The sequence below is a fragment of the Falco rusticolus genome, chromosome 4, assembly GCF_015220075.1.
Source record: "Falco rusticolus isolate bFalRus1 chromosome 4, bFalRus1.pri, whole genome shotgun sequence".
Classification (NCBI taxonomy): Eukaryota; Metazoa; Chordata; class Aves; order Falconiformes; family Falconidae; genus Falco; species Falco rusticolus.
The window spans coordinates 50,358,171-50,381,255 of NC_051190.1; the positions used below are offsets into that span (position 1 = coordinate 50,358,171).

Here is a 23,085-nt window from a genome sequence, read left to right on the forward strand (position 1 = left end):
TAGAAGTACAAGAAAACAAGTTGTAGATGGGTTCTCTCCTCTCCTGTAACTACAGATGTTACCTCATATGAGTTCCTTTTTTAAAATGTCTGTGAATCTTCTAGAGATTTAGTAACCAGAAACACCAGTATTGCAATTCTTCTGGCTTGTCTGCCACATTCACCTTCCTCTGTTTGCCAAAAGCTCTCACATCCTAGAATCAAGGTCCGGGTGTTCCAGGTTCCACTCTTTTTAAAATAATGTTCTTGAAAATCAAAAAAACATCACATTTATGGAACAGTGAATTGTAACCTGAGACAAAGTTCAGTGACCACCTCTCTATTTCATGCATGTCCATTCACAGCTCCCAATAATCACAAGCCAAGCTTCAAACAAAGCACTTGGATGCAACCAAGAATAAATTTTAAAGTCTGTGGAATTGAAAATTACAAACCCTATGTACCAACTTTGAATTCCATCTGCTTGCTCGTTTTAGTAGTTTAGATCACATCCACTACTGTGATAAAATGTATAGAACGGATTTTGTGTGAAGAACTACCATAATGTGCTTCTTGACTCTGTAGAAAGGATGGCTTTGGGAGGGGAGAGGCAACAACAGAGGTCTGCAACATCATGACTAGCATGGACAGAGAGGCAGCTGATCAAGAGCTCACTGTCTCTTCCCTTACAAGAATTAGAGAATTGCTAGCAGCTGACAGGATCAGGTACTTCTTTATGTAAGGCAAGCTGCAAAAATTCCTGACACAAAACACAGTGAATGCTAAAAGTTTACATGGGTTCAGGAAGACATCAGTGGACTAACCTACATAAATAAAATCCATATAGAGGTACTACACATAGAGGGCAGCTTTGGGTCAGAAAGTTCCAGAGCTACAAAGTGCAGAGTAATTGGATGAAGCACCATCAGGTTTTTGCCTTGCTCCTGTACTTCCCTGCAGTCTTCTGCTGCTCCCTGCAACTAGGGACAACGAGCTAAACTATTCAGTATGACTGTTTCCATATTCCTGCAGTACTCCTTTTTAAAAAAAGAGGAGAGCAATTCAAACATCTCACAGATCAATTACATCTGTGCACCTACATGCATCAGCAAATCCAAGTTTTCTCAATGGGCAACACAAATTTGTTTTACAAGCCCATACTGCATAAAATCACATTGATCTGTATTAAAGCCCTACCTAGAATTAATATTATTTTCTTTTCTTAATTATGTGTGAACTTTTCTGTATTTGTTAGCCTGCAATTAGTCCAGGGCTGGGAAAGGACAGACTTTCACTTTCTACAGGCAGCTTACACAGCTGAATGCTGTACAATGTTTTCACTCTACCAGTCTTCTGCAAGTACCTTCCCAATTTTCTTACTGCAGTAAGGTCCCTTGATGTCTCCAGGCTGCCCTATACTCAGCCCACATGTCTCCTTGCTTAGCAAAACAGGGAATACATATGCACAAACCAGTGACCCTACTCCATGACCTGCTCCCTGACAATGTCCTAGCACAGAGAACCATGCAGACAGCCTGGTGGTAGGGAAGCAGAACAAACGGTCCAAAAATGACAGTTCACAAGGCTCTTTTCTAGTCTTTCTAGTGTTAGCTGATTTATGTTCTGGCAAGATATATTTATATCCATGATAATATAAAAATTAGTGAGATATTTTTCATTAGCAAAGTTTTGCTTTTTTCAAACCTAATATATTCTCCTCACCTTGTACAACCCGAAGGCTGGCTAGAAGAAACAGTCACTTTTATCCACTTAAAACAGATCACCATTCAATTTGGAGAGATTATCGTTAGTTTTTCCTCTTTTAATAAACAAATATGATTTTTATAACACACTGAAGTATCATCCTTGGGGTCATCCAGTCCTTTCTCATCTCAAGGACGTATCACCAGTACCTCCATCACCTCTGATATTTACTACTTTAACCAGTGTCTAAGAGCCTCCAGTGACAGAGGTTTTACAACTTGCCTAATGTCTCCACCCTTAAATATTACAAGTAAATACTAATAATACTAATAATACAGCCCATTCTCTTACTGGTTAAGTCTTCACAGGCCTCCCACTACTACTACTGCCCTCTAAGTAGTACCCCTCTTTTTGCTTGTTTGTCACACAGATGACCAAAATCAAAAAAACATTCTTATAAGTACATGCCACAGATTTACAACTCCTTCTGTATTATTCTCTGCCCCGTTTCTTAATCAGGCTAGCAGTTTACTTGCTTTCTTAGTAGCAGTGGCTGCGGCTACACACTAGGCAGCTCACAGGATCAGCCAAGCCTTCCTCCTGCACAGTTACAGTTCACTTAAAACACAGCAATGTATGAGGAGATGCAAAACTTGTTTAAAGAATTCATTGCTCATCCCCTTTTCCAAATCACTGACAAATCTATTAGACACGCCACACACATCCCTGGGGCACCAGACCCAGTTTTTTGTCTGTTTTAACACTGACAATGAGTTACCACTGTATTAAATATTTGGTTATGTGATGACATGCTTTGAGACCTTTCTTTCACTGTACTAAATACCACTGCACATAACGTTTCTGTACTTAACATAAAATTCTATGACCAAGTTTGACAAGCAAATAACCAAGCAAAAAAGAAGACTGAGGATAAGCAAGGGAGTCACATAAGTGATACACCAGTTTGTATAAACTAGCAGTCTTGATGTGTAACCAATATTAAACTGTAGAGATTAGCAGGAACTATGAAACACATATTAGCAGAAAATAAATATGGATAAAGACTTATATTAACAGGAAGAGCTTCCTAAGCACAGCACAGAGGACAAAGGATGAGATCACTACAGGAAAAAGAAGGTGATTTGAACTGACAGCAAGTATACTGTAACTACAGATATTACTCAATAGTTAAAAAAGGGACATGGACCTTTATAGGTGTATCTTCTGTATAAAAGGCAAGAAGATTGGTTTTGGAAGGAAGATAAAGTGAGAATGGAATAAGGACACAGAAGCAGATTAAAAAGGTCAGAACAAGACAAGAAAACGAACCTCTCAGCAGCTTCTCGTGTGAAGATGACACAGGCAAGGTCGACAGCACAAGGCACCAAGGAGAAGACTGCTGCGATTGAGTCACAAGAGGACAGATGTCTGGACAAGACCTTTAACAACATCTGCACCATGGACTTTCTCAAGGCTATATGGGAAGATACCTGCTTGAGTAAAAGAAAAAAAAAAAAAAAAAAGACTAGGAAAAAAAAAGGAGCGACAGGACACACACGGACACGGACAGCAAGGTAACATCAATTGAAGGGATCCAGCAGGCAGGCCTATAATATAGGGTGCAGAGGAGAGAAGAAACTGAGGAAAGAAATGGCCTGCAGGAAGATTAGGAATTTGTTTTGGGTCAGCAAAATTTAAGGCAACAGCTGGACACCTAGAAGGAGATGTCATAAGGACCGCCCAAAATATACTACTTAACAGTAGAAACTGCATCAATATAGAGACAAATCAACATAAATGTCATGACTAAAGCCACATTTAACCATAGAATTGCTAGAAATAGAGCAGAGAGGAGCAATAGAAAAGGACAAAGCAAAGGATGAAGCCTTTAGGGAAAAAAAGAAAATAATCCTCTCCACAAAAGCAGTGTGCAAGACCCTGATGAAACGGGATTAAAAGAATTGTAAAAGTAAATAACTGAAAGAAATTTAACCTTTTTAAAAGAACTTCCAACCAACCAACCTCTAGAATTCAAGCAGGACAAGAATTAATTATGACACCTGAGATTTTTAACCATTAAGAGATTACACCTTTCAGAGGTATCCTATTTGATTGGGATAAACAAGGAAGACGACATCTTGGAAGCTAGCAATATGGAAAAGATCAAAGGCAGGATCAGGTGGACAAGAGCAAAGGGCAAAGTGACCTTAGCAAAGGAACATATGTTTCCAGAAAGATCAAGCGAATCCATAAGCTAACTGCCCTTAGGAAATACTGCAAAATTATCCTGTTCATTTAAGTGTTCACATAGCAAAAGATTTTCTCCCAATATTCTACCTCTATTTACCTCCCTGCACTTGGGGGGTAAGGGGTGGGGGAAAGAAGCCTGCAATAATCAAATCAAATAATGTTATAATAGATAAAATAATAAGTAATCTGAAGAGGAGCTTTTTCCCTGAAATGAGAGCAGAATCTGACTCCAAGGGACTCCAGTTTTTTGCAAGTGAACTTGGTTTTTCATGGAATTAATTCAAATGCTGACGTACTGTGGATGGTAATAAAACTCAATAGCTAGCAATATGTAAACTCAAGGTAACGGCTGTGATGGCACATTCTCTTATTTGGTAGGATACAGGACCCAAAGAGATAAAGTGAGTTTATAACTTTTTTGATCTTTTTTAAGTAACGGAAGACTGGCTGCCCCAACCTGTGTTGTGATCAAAATGAAGCTGAGGTGAGGAAGAAACTAGAAGAAGCAAGGAAACAGAAGCAGAATTGAAGGAGATCATCATTGAGGAAAGGAGACGGTCATAAACGAGGTCTTTAGGCAACAGAGTAACAGCCAAGAAGCCCCAGTCTCACCAGCAAGTAGCAGGAAGATGACAACCCAGACATTCAAGTAAGATGCCACTAGTGGCAAAACTTCCAGGGCAAAAAAGGCAGACTTTTCTAGTATCCAAATAAGTAATGGAAAAGAGTTCTGCTATATTCATTCCAGTATAAATTAAAAATTCCCATGCTTAAGAGGCTAGCAAGCTACTTTCGCACGAAGCCCATCTAGTTGCAGAAGGAGCAAATTAACATAACTATTTTTGCCACTTTTCTTGATACTAAAGGAAGACCACTGGTGTGCAAATGCCAACACAAACCTTGGAAAAAGCAAAAGCATCCCATGCACCCACCCCCCTCAACTCACCTACATTTCTGCCCAGCTGCAGCCATCCTGAGCCAGACTACCTTAAGGAACCCACATGTTCACAGCAGAACCACGGCCACAGACCCGCACACCTGCTCTGCAGCCACCCAGTACCTCTGCCACCCTTGCCACAGAGTGCTCCTGTACACATGCACGGCATCACCATTCACTGTTCCCACAGACACAGAATGCCAGCTGAAAGTCCTCAGCCTCACAAGACCCACCATGCCCGGGACTTGTAGGACACATGCTAGATCTGACGTGTATGGAGTAAGCCTGAATTACGGAGACAACTTTGGCACCTGCCGTGAGCTCCACACATTTCCACGATCTTTGCACAGGAGCCCCCAGCTGATGCCTTCAAAAAGGTGTCACAGGAGGTGCCAGAATCCTCAAGAGAGAAAATGCTGGGGACCATCAGTATCCAAACAATATCTGCATTCCTAGGGGCTCTTTAACAATCTTATTTTTGTTAAATGTGTATCAATGCAAGAAATCCAAATGTTATAAATGGTTACTGCTCTCAGTCACTGGAGAGTCATTTAAAGAACACCATTTCCAATGGCAGCAAAACAGAGTTAGCACTTCCCCTTAAATGGAGATTGAGGACCTGAATCTTAAACAAAAGCTGGAAAATTTTTAAAGACCCTCAAGGATTGCTTTAATTAAGCATGGCACCCTGAAATTCTGTCATGGGTGAGTTCCCATAGACTGTTACAGATCTGCAGAGCTAATCTCTTCAAGACCCTGAAAGTCACCTGTTAAGTAGCCAGAGGATATATAAGCGCCAAGACTGGAGACAAGAACCAGAGGCAGTACCACAAGGCTTCATCAGGCTTTCATCAGAATTGCTTTTAAAAACACAAGTTTGATTACAGAACAAAGTGTCCTACAAGCCCATTTGGGTCAGATCCAGTGCAGATTCTGCACCATGATCAGGCTCAAAGACATGCTATTCACCATTCATGGAGAATCAAAGCAAAAATCACAGCACACATCCCCCCAGACACAAGCCTATATTATCAATGAATCAGTGCATATTGTGGGGGCTTTACAGACCCCGGTGCTCTCCTGGCAAGGCAGCTACCAGCGCCCCAGGAGCACACCGCAGGAGCCGATCCAGCCCAGCACAGAGCCTCCAGTTTCCACTCATCCCTCTATTCAGAGCCAGCCAGCTCACTAACTTTCCCGACTCACCACCCCATGGACCAGAAACTCAAAAAGTTTGCTTTTCGTAGCTTTGCGAGCCCCTCCTGTAACTTCGTCTGTAGCCATCAGGGTCTGCTCAGCCTCTCTCACTCTCTCTCTTCCTCTTTCTTTCCCTTTTCTGCCTTTTTCTCCAACTCTCCCCTCTGAGTCCTGCTGGGCTCTCACACTTCTAATAGCGCGGAGTGGGGAGGGGGCCCCTTCAGGGCCTTCCTGACGGCCCACTCGCACTAAGCCTCAGCTGCTGCATTCCTCCACTGATAAGCCAGAAATAGTTCATGCTGCTGGGTTCTGTGTGTTTACTCTGCAGGGACAGAAAATCCAGCTTTTTAAACCTCTCTGTCCAAACAGCAGAGATAAGCGGGAGGCAAATTGAAAACACATCTCAGCTCTTTCCTAGAGGTGCCGCAACTTCTCTGCACCAGGGGATGGTAAATTCTGGGGCAAGGGGAAAGGGGGAGGGGGCAATTTCAGCAGTAACACAGAAAGCCAGTACCTCACAGAGAGCATTTTGCCACTAGAAAATGCAGCAGGCGAGCAGTGAGAAACAATGGTTTTCCCTTGCTCCCACTGCTCCTTCTGTGCTTCGTTTCCAGGCCCTTTCCCCAGGGACCTGGCAGGCAATGCACAGAAACATTCACTGGCAGCATTTCCAGCATGTGAGGCTGAGAACTAACCCCTTTGGACAAGAGAGAGAAACAGCAGGAGGCAGGGAGCTGGGAACAGGGAGGGACAACATGCGAGAGCAAGGGGAAAGAAAGAGTGGGAGAACAGCGGGGGGAAGGGGTGGGGGGCAGCATGGTGACTGCACAGCATCCGGCCTGCTTCCACGCTGCCCGCAGCCCCTCTGGGGATGCTTTGGTACCACCGTGACAGATCCATTAGCGGCTCCAGGTGACTGACAGATGCAGACTAATTATTAACACCAACAGCTGCTGTCAGAAACAGCAGCTTGCCGCTTAGCGCACAAAGCCCTGCATGACAGTGCGTCTCAGCTCAGGATGCTGCTGGGAACACAGAGCCCACCTGCCACCCAGGGGAAGGGGGCAGAAGCCGGCAGACCCCCCCTCCCGACCTAGACGGACATGGGCCAGTGTAGCGCCAGGCACGGGCAGCACGGCGGCCATTCCACAAGCAACAGTATGGCTCCTCCATAATGGCAGAGCAGGCAGCAGTGGCCTGCGGCACCGATCTGCTTACCAACAGCTCCCTGCCTGTCTGTGGCTTGCAAGGGGCTGATGCTTCCCAGCCTGCCTAACACAGCAACAGACGAGATGTTGCCAGGTTACTAGAGGGGTATATTCTATTCCTCTGCTTGAAATTCTTGTCTAGGGGCTGTGACTTTACTGGCAAGACTGCAAACAGAAAAGAATCAGATATGAGACAAATAAATTTCTACCCTCAACCAGTAATAAAAACAAGCACAGAAGAGATGCCACGTTAGCCAGCGGCAAAGATCAGGCCATGAAGCTCATACGGCCTCTTGCACATGGCAATAACGGCAGCAACCTCCACTGGTTTTTAGGGTAGCCCCAATCCAAGTGCCACTGTGTGGCAACAGCCACAGGAGTCAGATAAATCTCATGAGGGGGCATTGCTGGCAGCCCCTCCAAAGCAGTATGTTGAGTGGGGATGTGCAGCCTCGTCCAGGGACTGAACCACCCGACTTGGGCCAAAGGCAGACGTCATCTGGAGCCAAACCGCCACGTGTCTGGTGGGCTTGGGAGCACCAGGCCAGCGGCTGGGCTCGAGCACAAGGGTCTTTTCCGACCTACAGGGTTCTAGGTGTCCGCGTGGCCAGCACAGTGGCACTGCATCTGTGCGGGTCGTTAGACCCCAGAAGCACACAGCAACGCTGGCTCCCACCTCGAGAGCCCCTTCCCCGGCTCCTAGCAGCCAACACGCGTGTGCTGCAGGGGACGCCTAACCCCGCGGCTGCCGCAGCGGCTCTCCTCGACGCGGGGACACCGGTGCAGGCTGCGCAGGTGCCGCCATTCCCGCTCCTCGGGGGAGCCGGGCGACCCCCCCGCTGCGGCACAGCGGGGCTGGGAACCATCGGCCTGCTCAGCAGGCGGCGGCCCCGGCCCTCCGCCCGCCCGGCCTGCGCGCACGGCGCCGCGGAGCGGGGAGGGCGGGCGCGGGGCGCGGCTGAAGGCGGCGGCGGGGCGCGCAGTCCCCCCTCGCGTCCCCCCGCGCTCCTCCGCCAGCACCATCGGCACCGAATGGCAACGGCGCGCCCGGCACGGGCAGGGCGTACGCCAGCCACGGTCCCGGGCGCGCCGCGGGCGGGCAGAAGGCCGGGCCGCACCCCTGGGGCCAGGCCGAGCCGGGCCGGGCGGGCCGGGCCGAAGCGGGCCGGCCGCAGTTCCCCCGGGCCCCGAACGCGGCGGCGCGCATGCCCGGCGCGGCTCCCGTGAAGGTCAGCCGTGGCCTAGCGGGGGACGCGCGGGCGGGGACGGCCGGACGCGCAGGCGGGAGCGGCCTTAACCCCTTCTGCGCCGGGGCCGCCGCTGGCCCCGCCCGCCCGGCGAGGCCGGTGCGCAGGGAGAGCCTCGGGGGAGGGGGGGGCCGAGCCGGTGTCGCGCTGCGGGAGGGGGCGGCTCCGCCTGCCCTTGCTCCCCCACAGCCAGCGCCGGGTGCTAGGGGGCACGCCGCCACGGGCCGCCCCCCACGCCAGGCACGGCTGACCCCGAGCTTCCCGGGCCGGAGCCGGCAGACAAAGCGGCACCGGGTCCTTGGCGGGCGCTCCGCCAGTCACGTGACCGCACGTTCACTCGGCAGTAGTGGCCGGAGAGTGGTGAGCGGAGACCGGCCCCGGCCCCGCTGCACAGTCGGAACGGCTTCTTGCAGAAGCGCCCTCGCACCGGGCACCCCCGGCCCCGCTGCACGGTGGGAACGGCCGCGCTGCGGCCGCGGGTGGAGACTGTTCTATTGTTATCTGGCCAGTCCCGGGTACAGCGGTGAGCCCCGGTTGCTCCCGGGGCCTCCATCAGCTGCCGGCTCTTCCTTGTGGGGCAGGAGGACACTTTAGGAAGCATTACTGATTTTCAGTTTAAGACCATACCACATGTATTGCACTCAGTCTGAAGGTTCTTAACAGGCATTATATTATATAAAGAGATTTCCTCTGAAAAACATCAAAGTACCAGGGCAGCCACTTGAGAACTAAGGAATGGCGTAAAAGTCAACAACAAAAAATACCATGTAATAATAAAACCTGGTGCTTATTTAGCATGACTGTAGTTCACCAAGTACTTCAGAGGTCAGCAGAAGTAGCTCTTTTCTTTTGCAAATGGAAAATAAGGTACAAATGGATGGAAGTGACTTTGCCCAACATCATCACCTAGTTGAGGAGGAACCTACCCCCTGCTCGCTGCAATGCCACCAGCGCTAATTCTCAACAGTTTTGAAATTGATGCAATATAGCATAGAAAATGTACTGGAAAACATACGGAAGATATCCCAAGATTAAGGCTCTGCTTATTCTAAAGAAATGACCGCTTTTTCCCATGTTCATAATTATTCAATATTCTTATTAACAATATGGATAATGAACTAGAGAACACACATATTAAATTTCCTAGCAACAAATGGTTTTGGGGGGGGGGGGGCTGTTACAGGTATGCTAGGAGACACGATTAAAATCCTGAGAAGCTGGGGATGTGGTCTGAAAAAAAGAGGACATAGTTCAATCAGAAATACCGCGAGGTTCCACATCAAGATAGAAATCAACAACTATAAAAATAGAAGATGGACGACAACTGGCTGAAGTGTATTTTTTTCATCAAAAATACTTGGGGATAAAATAGATCATAAACGCAATGTGATTTAACAGTACTACAGTGACACAAAAAAAACCCAACCAACCAACCAGAGGAGCAGTAAGTGAATGCTGCCCCACTTCTCTCATCCCCTTGGTGGCAGCATAAGCAGCAACAACCAGAGTCTTCCTTTCCTCCCCCACATTTTGTCTCTGTTTCTTCCCCTTCCCTTGTTCTCCCCAGGGCACAAGCAGTCCCAGCTCAACTTTTCCCTAAGGCTGCAAAGTTAAAATTTGCCATTATTTCTGAGGAACCCTTCCAAAGTAACCCTTCTGTTGTGGTATGAATTGTTAATGTCTCAGCCAGGCTGTCCTTTGCAGTCTGGGGCTCTGTACATCAGACAAAGTATGTGTGGGAGAAATCAAGATGGAACAGGGGAGAAGAGTAAGTGTGACAACAACTGTAAAGCCCAAAAAGAGAAAGAGAAAATAACAGTCTTCAGATATCCAAAAGGTTGCTGCAAATACAGGGAAGAGCTGCTCCCCATACACATTACAAGAAATAATGGATTGAAATTTCTCCCAGGAAGGTCAGTGTTAGATATTAAGGAAGAGTATGGCAGTAAAAATAGAGATGTACTGGAATGGTTTGTCCAGCAAGGATGGGAGTTTCCGCCACCAAAGATGTTTCAGGAACAGGTCAGACGAGCATCTGTCCAGGGTGATGTAGGCAGTATAGATTCTGACTGGGGGCAGAACAAGGGACTAGCTGATTCCCAGAGGTTCCCTTTGCTTTACTTCCCTATGGAAACTGCATGGAATTTCATAAGACAAATATAAGGCTTTTTTCTATCCAGAGTGGTTTCCCCTGACAGATTCCACAGATTTGATGCAAACACGTTTAAGCCAATCAACAAGGTCCTTTATATTTTTTTATTTTGGGAAAAAATACACATCTGATTGCTACAACAATGTAAGAATAAGGAATCCATATACACAGATTGCTGCCAATTACCCTTTGAGATTTCCCAAGTATCATATAGCTTTTTTTATGCTGTGGCTCCCTCCTTGATTCAAGAATCTTTGCATCACTGTCTCATAGACCTACCTTTTTAAGCTAAGCCTTTCCACTACTTTTTAAAATCTTCAGTGAAGAAATATCATAAGCAATCTGTAGCAAGCACAAAGAAAGAAGACTTGAAATAAAGGGAAAAAAAAAAAAAAAAAGAACAAAAGAAGGCAAAGTGTTTCTCTCTCTCTCTCTCCAGAAGTTCAAACATTATTCTGCAGAGATAGAGATATAATTACAGACTTACGACCTGATTATTTTAAAAGCAACAAAAGGCAACAGCAGGGATGCCAGAAGAAGGAGAAGATATGTTATACTATCGTCCACATCGCAGAAGGCAAAGGCAGGGGCTGGGAGAGTGAATCACCGCCCGCTGTAGGAGAAGATCAGGTTCGAGACCATCTAAGGAACCTGAAAGTGCACAAGTCCATGGGACCTGATGAGATGCATCCGTGGGTCCTGAGGGAACTGGTGGATGAAGCGGCCAAGCCACTATCCATCATATCTGAGAAGTCGTGGCAGTCTGGTGAAGTTCCCGCTGACTGGAAAAGGGGAAACGTAACCCGCATTTTGAAAAAGGGAAATAAGGAAGACCTGGGAAACTACAGGCCAGTCAGTCCCACCTCTGTGCCCAGCAAGATCATGGAACAGATCCTCCTGGGAGCTACGCCAAGGCACATGGAAAAGGAGTTGATTGTGACAGCCAGCTCAGCTTCTCTAAGGGCAAGTCATGCCTGACAAATTTGGTGGCCTTCTATGACGGGATTACACCGTTGGTGGAGGAGGGAAGAGCAACTGACGTCACCTGCCTGGACTGGTTCAAAGCATTTGACACTCTCCACTGTCCCGCATGACATCCTTGTCTCTGGAGAGACACAGATTTGACAGATGGACCACTTGGTGGGTAAGGAATTGGCTGCATGATTGCACTCAAAGAGCTGTGGTCAATGGCCTGATGTCCAAGTGGAGATCCGTGACAAGTGGTGCTCCTCAGGGAACTGGCACCAGCACTGTTTAACATCTTTGTCAGTGACACAGACACTGGGATTGAGCACAAACTTCAGTGAGTTTGCCAACACCAAGCTGTGTGGTGTGGTCGACACTTACCCCACTCTGCACAGTTCTGTGTGACCTCATGGTAAGCAGTCTAGCCCTACTGTGCCTCTACCTTCACCTTTCCATCTTCACCAAATCTACTTTGCACAGCTTGTGCAGTGACATCTGTGCGTGGGTTCTCACATCTTCGTAAAGAAGCAGAGCGCTACAGGCAGCAGTCCACAATGTTAATTTTCTACCCAAGGGCTACAGCAGAGCTGCAAAGTATGAGAAGTTAGTAGGAAGACTTTGGTCCCAGAATGAGAACAGAGAAGACAGGAGATTGTGTTGGGAGTATGGACTTGTTTTTCAAAAGTGAAGGAATAGAGGTAATTCTTGGTGGGGATTCCTGGAGGAACACAGAAAAAGACTATCAGCAACTATCCCCAAACCTACTGCCTCCTCGCCCAAAAAGCATATCTTCGTGATACTTGGTGGTTAGAAGGATATCTTTGGGGTGTGTTTGATGAGAGCATCATAAAGGATTCACCTGCTATCACTACTTGACAAAACACAGATGGGGGAAACTGCTGGTCATCGAGTCTACTGTTGCAACCATGTCATACATAACCCTTTCAGACATAAATCTATTGCACAGCACTTTAGACCTTGGTAGTCCTATGGGACAGCTGCTAAAAAACTTGAGTTCTTTGGATAATGGATTATGTTCTTTCAGTGTATCTGGCTACTTCTATTTATTCTTTTACCAACACTGCCCTTAATGGTGGTTCTTTGTATCTGATATTTATGCTTTGAAGCATTTATACAAAGCAGTCATAACCAAACATCCTTTTCTCAGACTAAGCAAGGGAAACTGTTATTTGCTCTCTTAAAACTGAGCGCCAATTTCTCATCATTCCATCAGCCTTTTCCATGTCAGTCCCAGTTACCGTACCTATAGTCTCCAGAAGGCCATGTACTCATGTGGCACTAATACCTCTCTCACTGGCAGAAATGTCTACCAAACTCCGCTAGGCTCACAGATGCCTTCCACAATGTTAGGATAGAGGTAACTCCTGTTCTCCTGCAAGTGGACTAATGTACTGGGCTGTTTCTCCTTCTTAATCACTGCTGTTACAAAAGCCTCCATCTTACAGTGCTGATTACTGTTAGGAGTCCCCAAGTGTGTGACTATGTACTATATTGTCATCAGATACCGTCTGATTTCTATTTGGGTAGTCTTCAGACCCATCCAGTTCTTCCCATATAATTTACCCTCTTCTGCTTCAAGAACACCTGTCTATTTTGCATCACCAACAAATCTAATCACTATGCTTCCTATTTTTGTGCTATGGACATTACTGAAAATATGAAATTACATCAATCCCAAGGCAAATCCTGAAAAAACTGCAATGTCTTTCGTGTCTTCTTTACTGAGCCCCTTACCTACCATGCAACTCTACTATTATCTGCCTTCTGAGTGCCAACTAAATTTTCAGATCGCACTGTTCGAAGGCTTCACTGGAGTCTAGATAAATAAGACATACACTGTTTGTGTAGAAAATCGGCTACCTGAGAAAGAGTAGGTTAGTAAACTTATGCTGTGTTTTTGTACCATCTACCATCTACGTCCTCCTCATGCTCACTTACTTTCTCTTTCAAAAAAATCATTCTTGAGCCTTGCATGGACTTAGGATCAGACTAATGCAACTGCTTAAGAGTATTCTTGCCCTTCTGTATTACAGGAAAACCAACAGAATTTCCCGTTTCCTTATCAGGAAAGAATTTTTTTCAAAGCCCATTTTTATTAATTAGTAATTATTTGATTAATTAATAATGCTAGGAATTATATCCTGTTTTGCTGAAAATCATTTGAAAACATCTATAGTTTAAGCAAATCAATAATAAGTAAATACTGACTGAAGGATGCATTAATATGCAAATCTATGTAAGAACTGAGAAATGGTCTTAGGAAAGCACTAGGAGACTGTAGAAAGCACGTAGCCAGAGAAGGAAAACAGAGCAATCTTGGCATAGACTGTCTAATAAATCCACCTCCCATTTCAACTAAACTGGTGGAACAATTAATAGGTGAAAACAACCACATCAGACTTAAGAGCAGAATGGAACTGAGAGCAATAAGTAATACTGGTGATGGTAAAAAACCTGCATTGCCAGACAAGCCCAAATGTCTTTTTAAATTATTTTATTTGTTGGTAATTACAACAATTACAAACAGATTACCCCCAAAAAAAGAAGTTAATCTCAAATGGTACATAATTACAGCAATTGTCAATGACTTTGGAAAATGGCAGCCAGTGGGAAACGACAAATGTAACTTAAATGCAATGTAGTAAAACATCATTATATGCTTGAAATTCTTAACGTGAACATAATTAGTATGTAATTGCCAGGAAAAATAAAAATTACTGAAAGATTACAAACATATGACAAAAGCAAGTGGAAGGGAAGTGGCTACTAGGGACTCCAAAGATGGTTGTTATATCCAGAATGTTTTACCATCTTCAAAGATCTGAAAGAGGGAAGTAAAAGACATGTTGATTAAATCCTCAAATGAGGAGATTTTGGAGATGTTTCACAGCCAAGTCAGGATAAACAAAACAAAAAAAAGCAATGTTAGGCCTAAAATGTTAGACAGAAGATTTCGGCCGGAAAAACTCAAGCAGGTGGTGGAAGACAAATCCTGAGGTGAAAGAACTGTGCTATGTTTATAGCAGCAGGTAAGATGGTTTTCTCATCTTTTCAGGGTTCCATCCACCTAGTACATAAGTGCCTGTATGAAATCACAGAAGTAGGGCAATGCCAGGCACAGCAACTGATGACACAGACACGACTGCAGCACTTGGGCTTCATCTGGACAACAGGCTTTCAACTGAGGCTCTTTCTGAGCAACTGAGTGTTGCAGAAGTCAAGAAAGTCTGGCTCCAGCACAATACAGTGGTTTGTCTCCTCATCTCTCACCAGAGCACGGGCACAGCAGGCTGGCAGATTACAGCTTAGAGCAACAAACTGCACTTGGCAATGGGGTCATGAAGTCGTCAAGTGTGTACAATAACACTCTGCATATGCTTCCAGAAAAAAAACTTGTCTAAATGACAAGGCACATAAATGGTGGCACAAGTTCTTTGTTAAATTGGCTTCAAAACAAATGTAGAAGAAACACAGACAGAAGAAACATTAGCTGAATCATTATGGCACTCAGCACTTTGCAAAATAAACAGAATTTACAGTGGTAAAACCCAAATAGTAGAGGGGTGCATTTGCAGGTGGATATGAACTGTGCGAGGGAGATGTGCTGTATTTTATGTCATATTTTCTGTCACTTTTCACAATTCTTCCCGTTCTTGGTATTCAGTTGTTTCTAGGGCCTGAGAGTACTAGGAGGTACAGATGAAAAACAATGTAGTCTCTGGCCCTTACAATTTACAAATTAAACTAACAGATGGAAATAGGAAGAGCACAATGGAACAGAGAGAGTACTAGTCACCCTGACAGGCAGCAGATTTGGCACACCAGCTGTCTAGCTACACTTATTTTGAGTAGCCACCAAATTCTTACTGTGTGCACCCCACCATTGACACCTGTCTTCTGATCAATTTATACCCAGCCTGCAACTTGAAACCATAGAAACAATGTACTTATGGGGGATTTTGACTACCCTGCTCTCTCTTGGGAAGTAAGTATGCTTCATTCTTCAAAGAGATTTCCTAGCACTCAGATGCTACAACCAAACTAGTACATGCCTGTATGATACAGCAACACTAGATGCTAATTATAAATATGATGCCAAAAATAAGACATAAATCTCTGCTAAGGTTATGGAGAGAAAGACTTTCTAAATGGTTAGTTATAAGCCTGAGATATTAAGAAAATTAGAAAATTATTTCTTCGAATTCCTTTAGTTAAGATCTGCGGTATTAATCTGGAGTAAGATATTCACCTAGCCTAAAAAAGCATAAAACAAACATAAAAAATTAGTGAAAAGTCTATGTAATAGAAGGTCGATCACAAATGTTCCAACCATAAGAAATACAGGGAGCAGAATACTGGGGAAAAATAATTCCAAATAAAAAAAAAAGCTTGCCACATTCCTGCTCTTGAGAAAAGCTTCTTTTGTCTATAACAGAACTGATTCCTTTCCTACTGCATCTGACCTATAACAACCCTTCCACTTAGCTGATTTTATCAGTTACCCTTTGTTTTCCCCCCAATTTCTTCACCTCCTGCTATTTGAGTCAATCCTTCCCTTCCCTAGTGAGAGTCCAGCACCACTGTACATCTCACCACTGCAATTCTGTCTTTTTCTGAATTTCACAAATACATTTTTACTCTGATTAAATCCACTTGGAACGCTGCTAGCAAAAATGTGCTCTGAAACTGTCTGAAATGGCAAAAACAGGAGTCAGAAGGTGCCTGCTTCTTCTGTATCCCTGTCTTACTCATTTGCTGATTCTACCCCACCCTACAACAGCTGTGCCACACATTTATCATGCCACTGAACTCCAGTGTACCTTGCCTCTTCTGCAGTGCTGCAAGAAATCAACAATCACAATTCCTCATGAGAAATAATTTAATCAAGAATCCCTTACAGCCCTATATACTCTTCTCCTTGTTAAGGCCTTAGTTTAAGGCTTAGCATTGTTCTTTCCTGTTTCCCTCTTTATATGTTAACTCTGTTCATCTATCGAAGGACCAGTTCTGTGAACCCCCTTGCATGCTTATGGGACACAGTTCTCTGACATTTCAAACCAGAAAAAACCCTGAAGACGACCTTCAGAAAATGGCTGTTCTGTCTAGCAGCTGGTGAAGAACAGACCACATACACATAAAATGGTTGATAGACTGTCTTTCAGCTGCTGATCCTGTTGCAGTCTCCCAAAATAAAAATGGTTAGGATCCTTCCTGCAGCAAAGCATCCGAGAGAGCAGAAATCAGTCAAATGCTCTTCCATTCATTTGCTTTTGGCTAAAGGACAGAAGATGCTCTCTTAAGACAGGAAGATGTGACGTATCCTCTTGATTCCTATAGCAATAGTGCAGTATCTGCTCCTAGACTGACAGGCCACCTCTCCTCACAGAAAGCTGCACAACTGTTAGTGCTGCTCGATCTATCCCCTTTCCTATCCTCAACATGCCCTGAATTCTAAGGTAGCTGACAACGGGCAGACTGGAGTGCTGTGATGGACGAATACAAGCTCTTTAGGAAGGGCAGCCTGCGGAGGCAAGGAGGTGGAGTTGCCCTTTAGCCGAGTGTGCAGCTAGAGTGCTCACAGCTCCACCTTGGGATGGACTGTGAAGCAGCTGAGAGCTTATGGGTCAGAATTAGCAGGCAGACCAGCACAGGTAGTGTTGGGGTGGGTGTCTGCTACAGGCCACCTGCTGAGGAAGAAGTAGATGACACCTCAAGACAGCAGGAGAAAATTCTTATGTTCACAGGCTCTGGTTCTCATGGGGGACTTCAGCCACCCCAGTATCAGCTGAAGGGATGACAGAACAGGGCACAGCAACCTAGGAGGCTTCTGGGGCACACTGAATACCTAACCCAAGTGACTGAGGAGCAGAGAAGGAGAGGCGCTCTACTGGACCTGATTCTTATAAACAAGGGAGAACTAGTCAAGAATGTGAAGGTCAGGGCAGCCTTGGCTGGGCCATGAGATGGAGGATTTCAGGAACATGAGATGGTGGAGCAAGGCAGAAAACAGGGTCACAGCCCCAGGCTTCAGAAGAGCAGATTTTGGCCTGTTCAGGGATCTGCTTGGAAGAACCCAATGAGTTATGGCCTAGGGAAGAAGAGGGTGCCAGGAGAGCTGGTTGATTTTCAAGGATCGCCTCCTCCAAATTCAAGACTTTCATCTCAACAGGCAGGAAATCAAGCAAAAGCAGCAGGAGGCCTGCAGGCACGAACAAGGAGCTGCTGACTTGAGCACAAGCATTGCAAAGAAGCATACAAGAGGCAGAGGCAGGGATAGGTGACCCAAGAGGAATACAGAGACAGTGTCCAAGCACGCAGGGATGTGATTAGGATAACAAACGCCCACCTGGACTTGAATCTGGCAAGAAACATGAAAAGCAGACAAAAAGCTTTTTACAAGTATGTCAGCAGCAAAAGAGAGACATGGGAAAACGTGGGGTTACTGCTGAATGGGAAAACGGACTTGCTGAGAAAGAACACAGAAAAGGTTGAAATACTGAATGCCTTCTTTGCCTCCTCCTTTACTAGCAATATCAGCCATCAGGAATCCCAGGCTCCTGAGACCAGTAAGAAAGTCTGGAGCGAGGAAGACTTGCACCTCAGTTGAAGAGGACAAAGTTAGGGAACACTTAAACTGGACATACAGCAGTCCATGGGACCCAACAGGATATACCCCCAAGTGTTATGGGAGTTAGTCACTGTGATTGTAAGACACCTCTGAATTATCTCCAAAAACTCATGGACACTGGGAGAGCTCTTGAGGACTGGAAGAAATCAAATGTCACTTCCATCTTCAAGAAGAGGAAGAAGGAGGAACTCTCCTCACACTCACCTCAGTCCTAGGAGAGGTAATGAAGCATATCCTCCTGGAAACCATTTCCAACAAATGAAGCACAAGAAGGTGACTGAGAGCAGTCAACACAAATTTGTGAAGGAGAAATTGTACTCATGCACCAGGCCAGGCAGGGGGATGACTGGCTGGAAATCAGCTTTGCAGAAAAAGACTAAAGGGTCTTGGTGAGCAACAAATTGAACATCAGCCAGCTATGTTCCCTTGCAGCACAGGTGGCCAACAACATCCTGAGCTGAATTAGTAAGAACCTTACCAGCCAGTCAAGGGAGGTGATCCTTCCCTACTTGCCACTGGTGAGACCGCATCTGGAGCGCTCTGTCCAGTTCTGAGCTCCTCTGTACAAGGCAGTACAAGTACATCGCCATACTGGAGTGAGTCCTCACAAATACGGTTAAGGGGCTGGAGCATCTATCATAATGAGGCAAGGCTGAGAGAGCTGGGGGTTTTTTAGCATGGAGATGAGAAGGCTCAAGGGGTATCTTACCAATGTGCATAAATACCTGATGGCAGGGTGTAAAGAAGATGTCACTTAATGGCACCCAGTGACAGCACCAGAGGCAACTGGCACAGAATGAAATACAGGAGATTTCATTTACACCCAAGAAAAGCTTTTTTACTGTGAACAGATGAATGGGGTTTTTTTAGTTAGAACAGGCTGCCCAGACAGCAACTCAGCTCTGTCCATGAAGATATGCAAAACTTCACTGAACTTGGTACTCAACAAGTTCCTCTAGCTGACCCAACTTCAAGGAGGGAGGCTGGACCACATGATCTCCAGAGGTCCCTTTCAACCTCAACCATTCTATGATTTTATTATTTTACTCAGGTAAGACTAAAGCATTACAAAAGTAACTCAAACACATACCCAATCAACATGCAGTAGATTCACATGAAGAACCATGAAATGGAGACTGACAGCAGAAACAAGGCAATGACAAAACACTTGGAACGCCCTCACCTGGTAATATATATGCAGACCTAGCTGCTGTCTCTTTAAAAGCACAGCAAGATTATAGGGTACAGAGGCAGGGAAAAGAATCGGGGGAGAGAGGCCAGTTCAGGAGCAGTGATTGAAAATGCTAGGGTTTTTTTACCTCAGAAGGTAGGTGTTAGGGGGCAAAACAGCAGGATAATGAGGGTAAATAATGCACTTCATTTACTATCCCTTAATGCAGGAGTAGTAGGAAGAAGCTGCTGGAATGAAAAGCAGGCTGTTGAAAAAAAACTTTAAAACAAAAGAACACACACACTGCTTAGTAATATGTATACATAATACATACAAATCCATACAACATGCCACTTCTAAAATAATTTTCCAAGTCCATCACTTTGAAATGTTCCACTAGTGCTTCTGCTTTCCACACCTCCTATTTAAACAACCAAAAAGATCAAACTATGCTTGGATCCTACTTCTGGTTCCTGCTAAATATAAGTTTTCTTCCTTAGAAGAGCATCACAATGAGTTTAGAAGTAGTGACTATTATATGTAATTTATTTACTGTGTTAGCAGTTTCTCATTTGGTGGATCTAGTGCAGGTATACCTGTTGGTGCTTCTACATCCTTTCAGACATCAGAAAGGACTGCTGAGATTCAGACTCCCTGCATACCCTTTGGTTTCCGTTTCTCAGATTTGTCTGCCCACTCCTCTGAAAGAATTAGCATCAGAAACTCTCTGAAGCCTCTCTGGCTAGCAAGAATACTGCTTTCCTTATGAAGAGCTGCAAAGGAGACTTCAAAGCTGGCAATTAGTGACTTGAGGAAGGAACTTCTCACATGGGAACAACAAGCACACCATTAACCTGTTTTATGCAGGGAGCCAGGAACAGCACCACACTATTTGCGGCTCATCCCTCCTCGTCAGCTGCAGGATCAGAGAACCTGAATGTGCCAACAGCCTCTGCTTCAGGTACAAGCAACAAAGAGCCTGGATCCTGTGCTGTTGAGCTTCGAACAGAATCTTGCCTGTGAAGCCTTCACAGTACATTTCCATGGGAACAGACATATGCCTTTCTTGTTGCCGAGGAGACAGTCACTGTTTTTTGAGACTGGTGAACATTGTGCCCAAAGTGTTTCAGCATCTTTAAGATCACAAGGAGCTTTACACAGGCGTAATCAGTCGTGTCCCCCGTAGTTAGACATGTCAATCATTCTCCCCATTCCTGTTTTTCAGAACACATTTCAAGCATTTTGATATAATACATCGAATTATTCCTAACATCTGGTTTGGATATCAACATCTAAAACTACATCGTCAACTGAAACACCTCTGCATGCCTGGAAGTCTTGTCTACTATTCTGTAACTCTTCTGATTCACTGACCTAACTGGCAGTAAAACTAATCCCTTCCTCTCCATGGGTTTCCTGTGGTATTCATCTATCTGTACTTCAAGAAAAGCTGGTTAGCAAAGCCAGTGTCCACCTCTCTGTCTTCTCCCCCTTCCACTATGTTCAAATAGCAAATATGTCTGTAAAATTGAAGGGGCTCCACGACCTCGAGGCCTCAGGGTAGCGGTGGTGTTGGACTGCAGCGCCTGCATAAAGGAGGCAGCGGTGGATTCCTGCAACACTTCTGAGCTCTGCTGTTAAGTGGCCAGGTGGTTCAGTAGAGCCACGGTCAGCAGACATCATTTCCTGCTGCGCCATTGTGGCAGCCTTCACCAGCTCACTGACAGCAGCTCTGCAGTGCGGGAGCTCGGTGTAGGTGGGATCTGTGCTGCTGCCACACAGGAGCAGCCCTGCAAGCTTACCAAGACATCCTCAACCTGCTGCAGAGGAGCAAAGGTAGTTCCCTGGGCTGCAGGAAGCAGTGGCCACCAGACTGCTGGTACCGCCAGCTCTCTTTTTAGGTTCTCCCTTGCACAACTTCTTCACCATCCTTTCCGAAAAAAATGCACTGCTAGTTGAGATTTGCAATTTTGGGAGGGAGTGGCAACTGAAACAGGGGCCCAAACTCCTGTGTATGTGATGTGGGGAAGGAGAGACAGCGAGAGACTATGCTCAAAGAGGTGATGGATGGAGCCTCCCATAATGGGGGAGCCTGGAAGCTTAGCTTTTCTGGCAACAGAAGGGCCCCTTCTCCACCCTTATATCTGAATTTACAGAATGAGTGCAGTGCCCTAATAGTGAAGGGAAATGAGGTCCAGTCACTAATCATAGAATCATTGAGGTTGGAAAAAAAACCTTTAAGATTATCAAGTCCAACATAACCCTAACATCACCACCACTAAACCATGCCCCTAAGTGCCACATCTACAGTTCCTTTAAATACCCCAGGGATGGTGACTCCACCAGTTCCCTGGGCAGCCTGTTCCAGTGCTTAGCATTTTCCTCTCATCCCATCAGTTGTTACTTGGGAGAAGAGACCGACCCCCACCTCACTACACCCCCCTTTCAGGCAGCTACAGAGAGTGAGGTCTCCCCTGAACCCCCTCCCAGCTTGCCCCACCAGGCTGTGCCCCAGCCCCTTCCCCAGCCCCCTGCCCGGCTCTGGACACGCTCCAGCCCCTCAGGGTCTGGCTGGTGCTGAGGGGCCCAAACTGAGCCCAGCATCCGAGGGGCGGCCCCCCCCAGTGCCCAGCGCAGGGGGACGGGCACTGCCCCGGCCCTGCTGGCCACGCCGTGTCTGACACCAGCCAGGGTGCTGCTGGCTTCCTTGGCCACCTGGGCGGCTCATGCCCAGCCACTGCCACCCAGCCCCCCAGGCCTTTTCCTAACGAGCAGTTCCCAGTCCCCTGTCCCCAGCCCACAGCTGCTGGGGGCTGGTGTGACCCCTGAGCAGGGCCTGGCACTAAGCTTTGTTGAACCTCATACAAGTGGCCTTGGCCCATCGATCCAGCCTGCCCAGATGCCTCTGCAAAGCCTGCCTGCCCACCAGCAAGTCAACACTCCCACCCAACTTGATGTTGTTTGCAAACTGACTGAGGGTGCACTTGATCCCCTAATCCAGACTATTGATAAAGATATTAAATAAGAACTGTCCCCAATATCAAGCCCTTGAGAACACCACATGTCACCAGCTGCCAACCGAATTTATCTCCATTCACCGCTACTCTTTGGGCTTGGCCATCCAGCCAGTTTTTTACCCAGCAAAAAGTACACTCACCCAAGCCATGAGCAGCCAGTGTCTCCAGGTGATGGTGTGGGAGATTGTGTCAAAGACTTTACTACGGTCCATGCAGACAATGTCCACAGCCTTTCTGTCATCCACTAAGCAGGTCACCTTGTCATAGAAGGAGATCAGGTCAGTCAAGCAGGACCTGCCTTTCATGAACCCACGCTGGCTGGGCCCGATTGCCTGGTCATCCTGGATGTGCCATGTGCTGGCACTTGGGATGATTTGCTCCATAACCTTCCGCGGCACCAAAGTCAGGCTGACAAGCCTGTACTTACTTCCCCAGATCCATCCTTCTGGCCCTTCTTGTAGATGGGTGTCACACTGGCTAGCCCCGAGTCACTGGGGACCTCCCCAAGAAATGACAGAAAGTGCCTCAGCAAGAAGTACCCCAGCTCCCTCAGTACGCTCAGGTGGATCCCATCCAGCCCCATAGACTGGTGTGTGCCTAAGTGGTGTG

The 23,085-nt window shown here is 46.1% G+C and overlaps 1 protein-coding gene across 8 annotated transcripts in view; it reads right to left on the reverse strand.

Annotated features, from left to right (window-relative positions):
- SMARCD3 (SWI/SNF related, matrix associated, actin dependent regulator of chromatin, subfamily d, member 3) overlaps nucleotides 1-23,085 on the reverse strand; it is a 111,232-nt gene that overhangs the window by 66,894 nt on the left and 21,253 nt on the right. For 2 of the 8 annotated variants that reach the window (XM_037384203.1, XM_037384196.1), the window contains exon 1: nucleotides 6,076-6,269. The exons of 4 other annotated variants lie outside the window; for them this stretch is intronic. In XM_037384203.1, coding sequence (XP_037240100.1) covers nucleotides 6,076-6,153 — 78 coding nt within the window. In that variant the 5' untranslated portion in view covers nucleotides 6,154-6,269. Of the gene's footprint in view, nucleotides 1-3,011; nucleotides 3,183-5,636; nucleotides 5,730-6,075; nucleotides 6,270-23,085 lie in introns of those variants that run through there. 2 more of the 8 variants (XM_037384201.1, XM_037384202.1) reach the window with 2 other exon arrangements.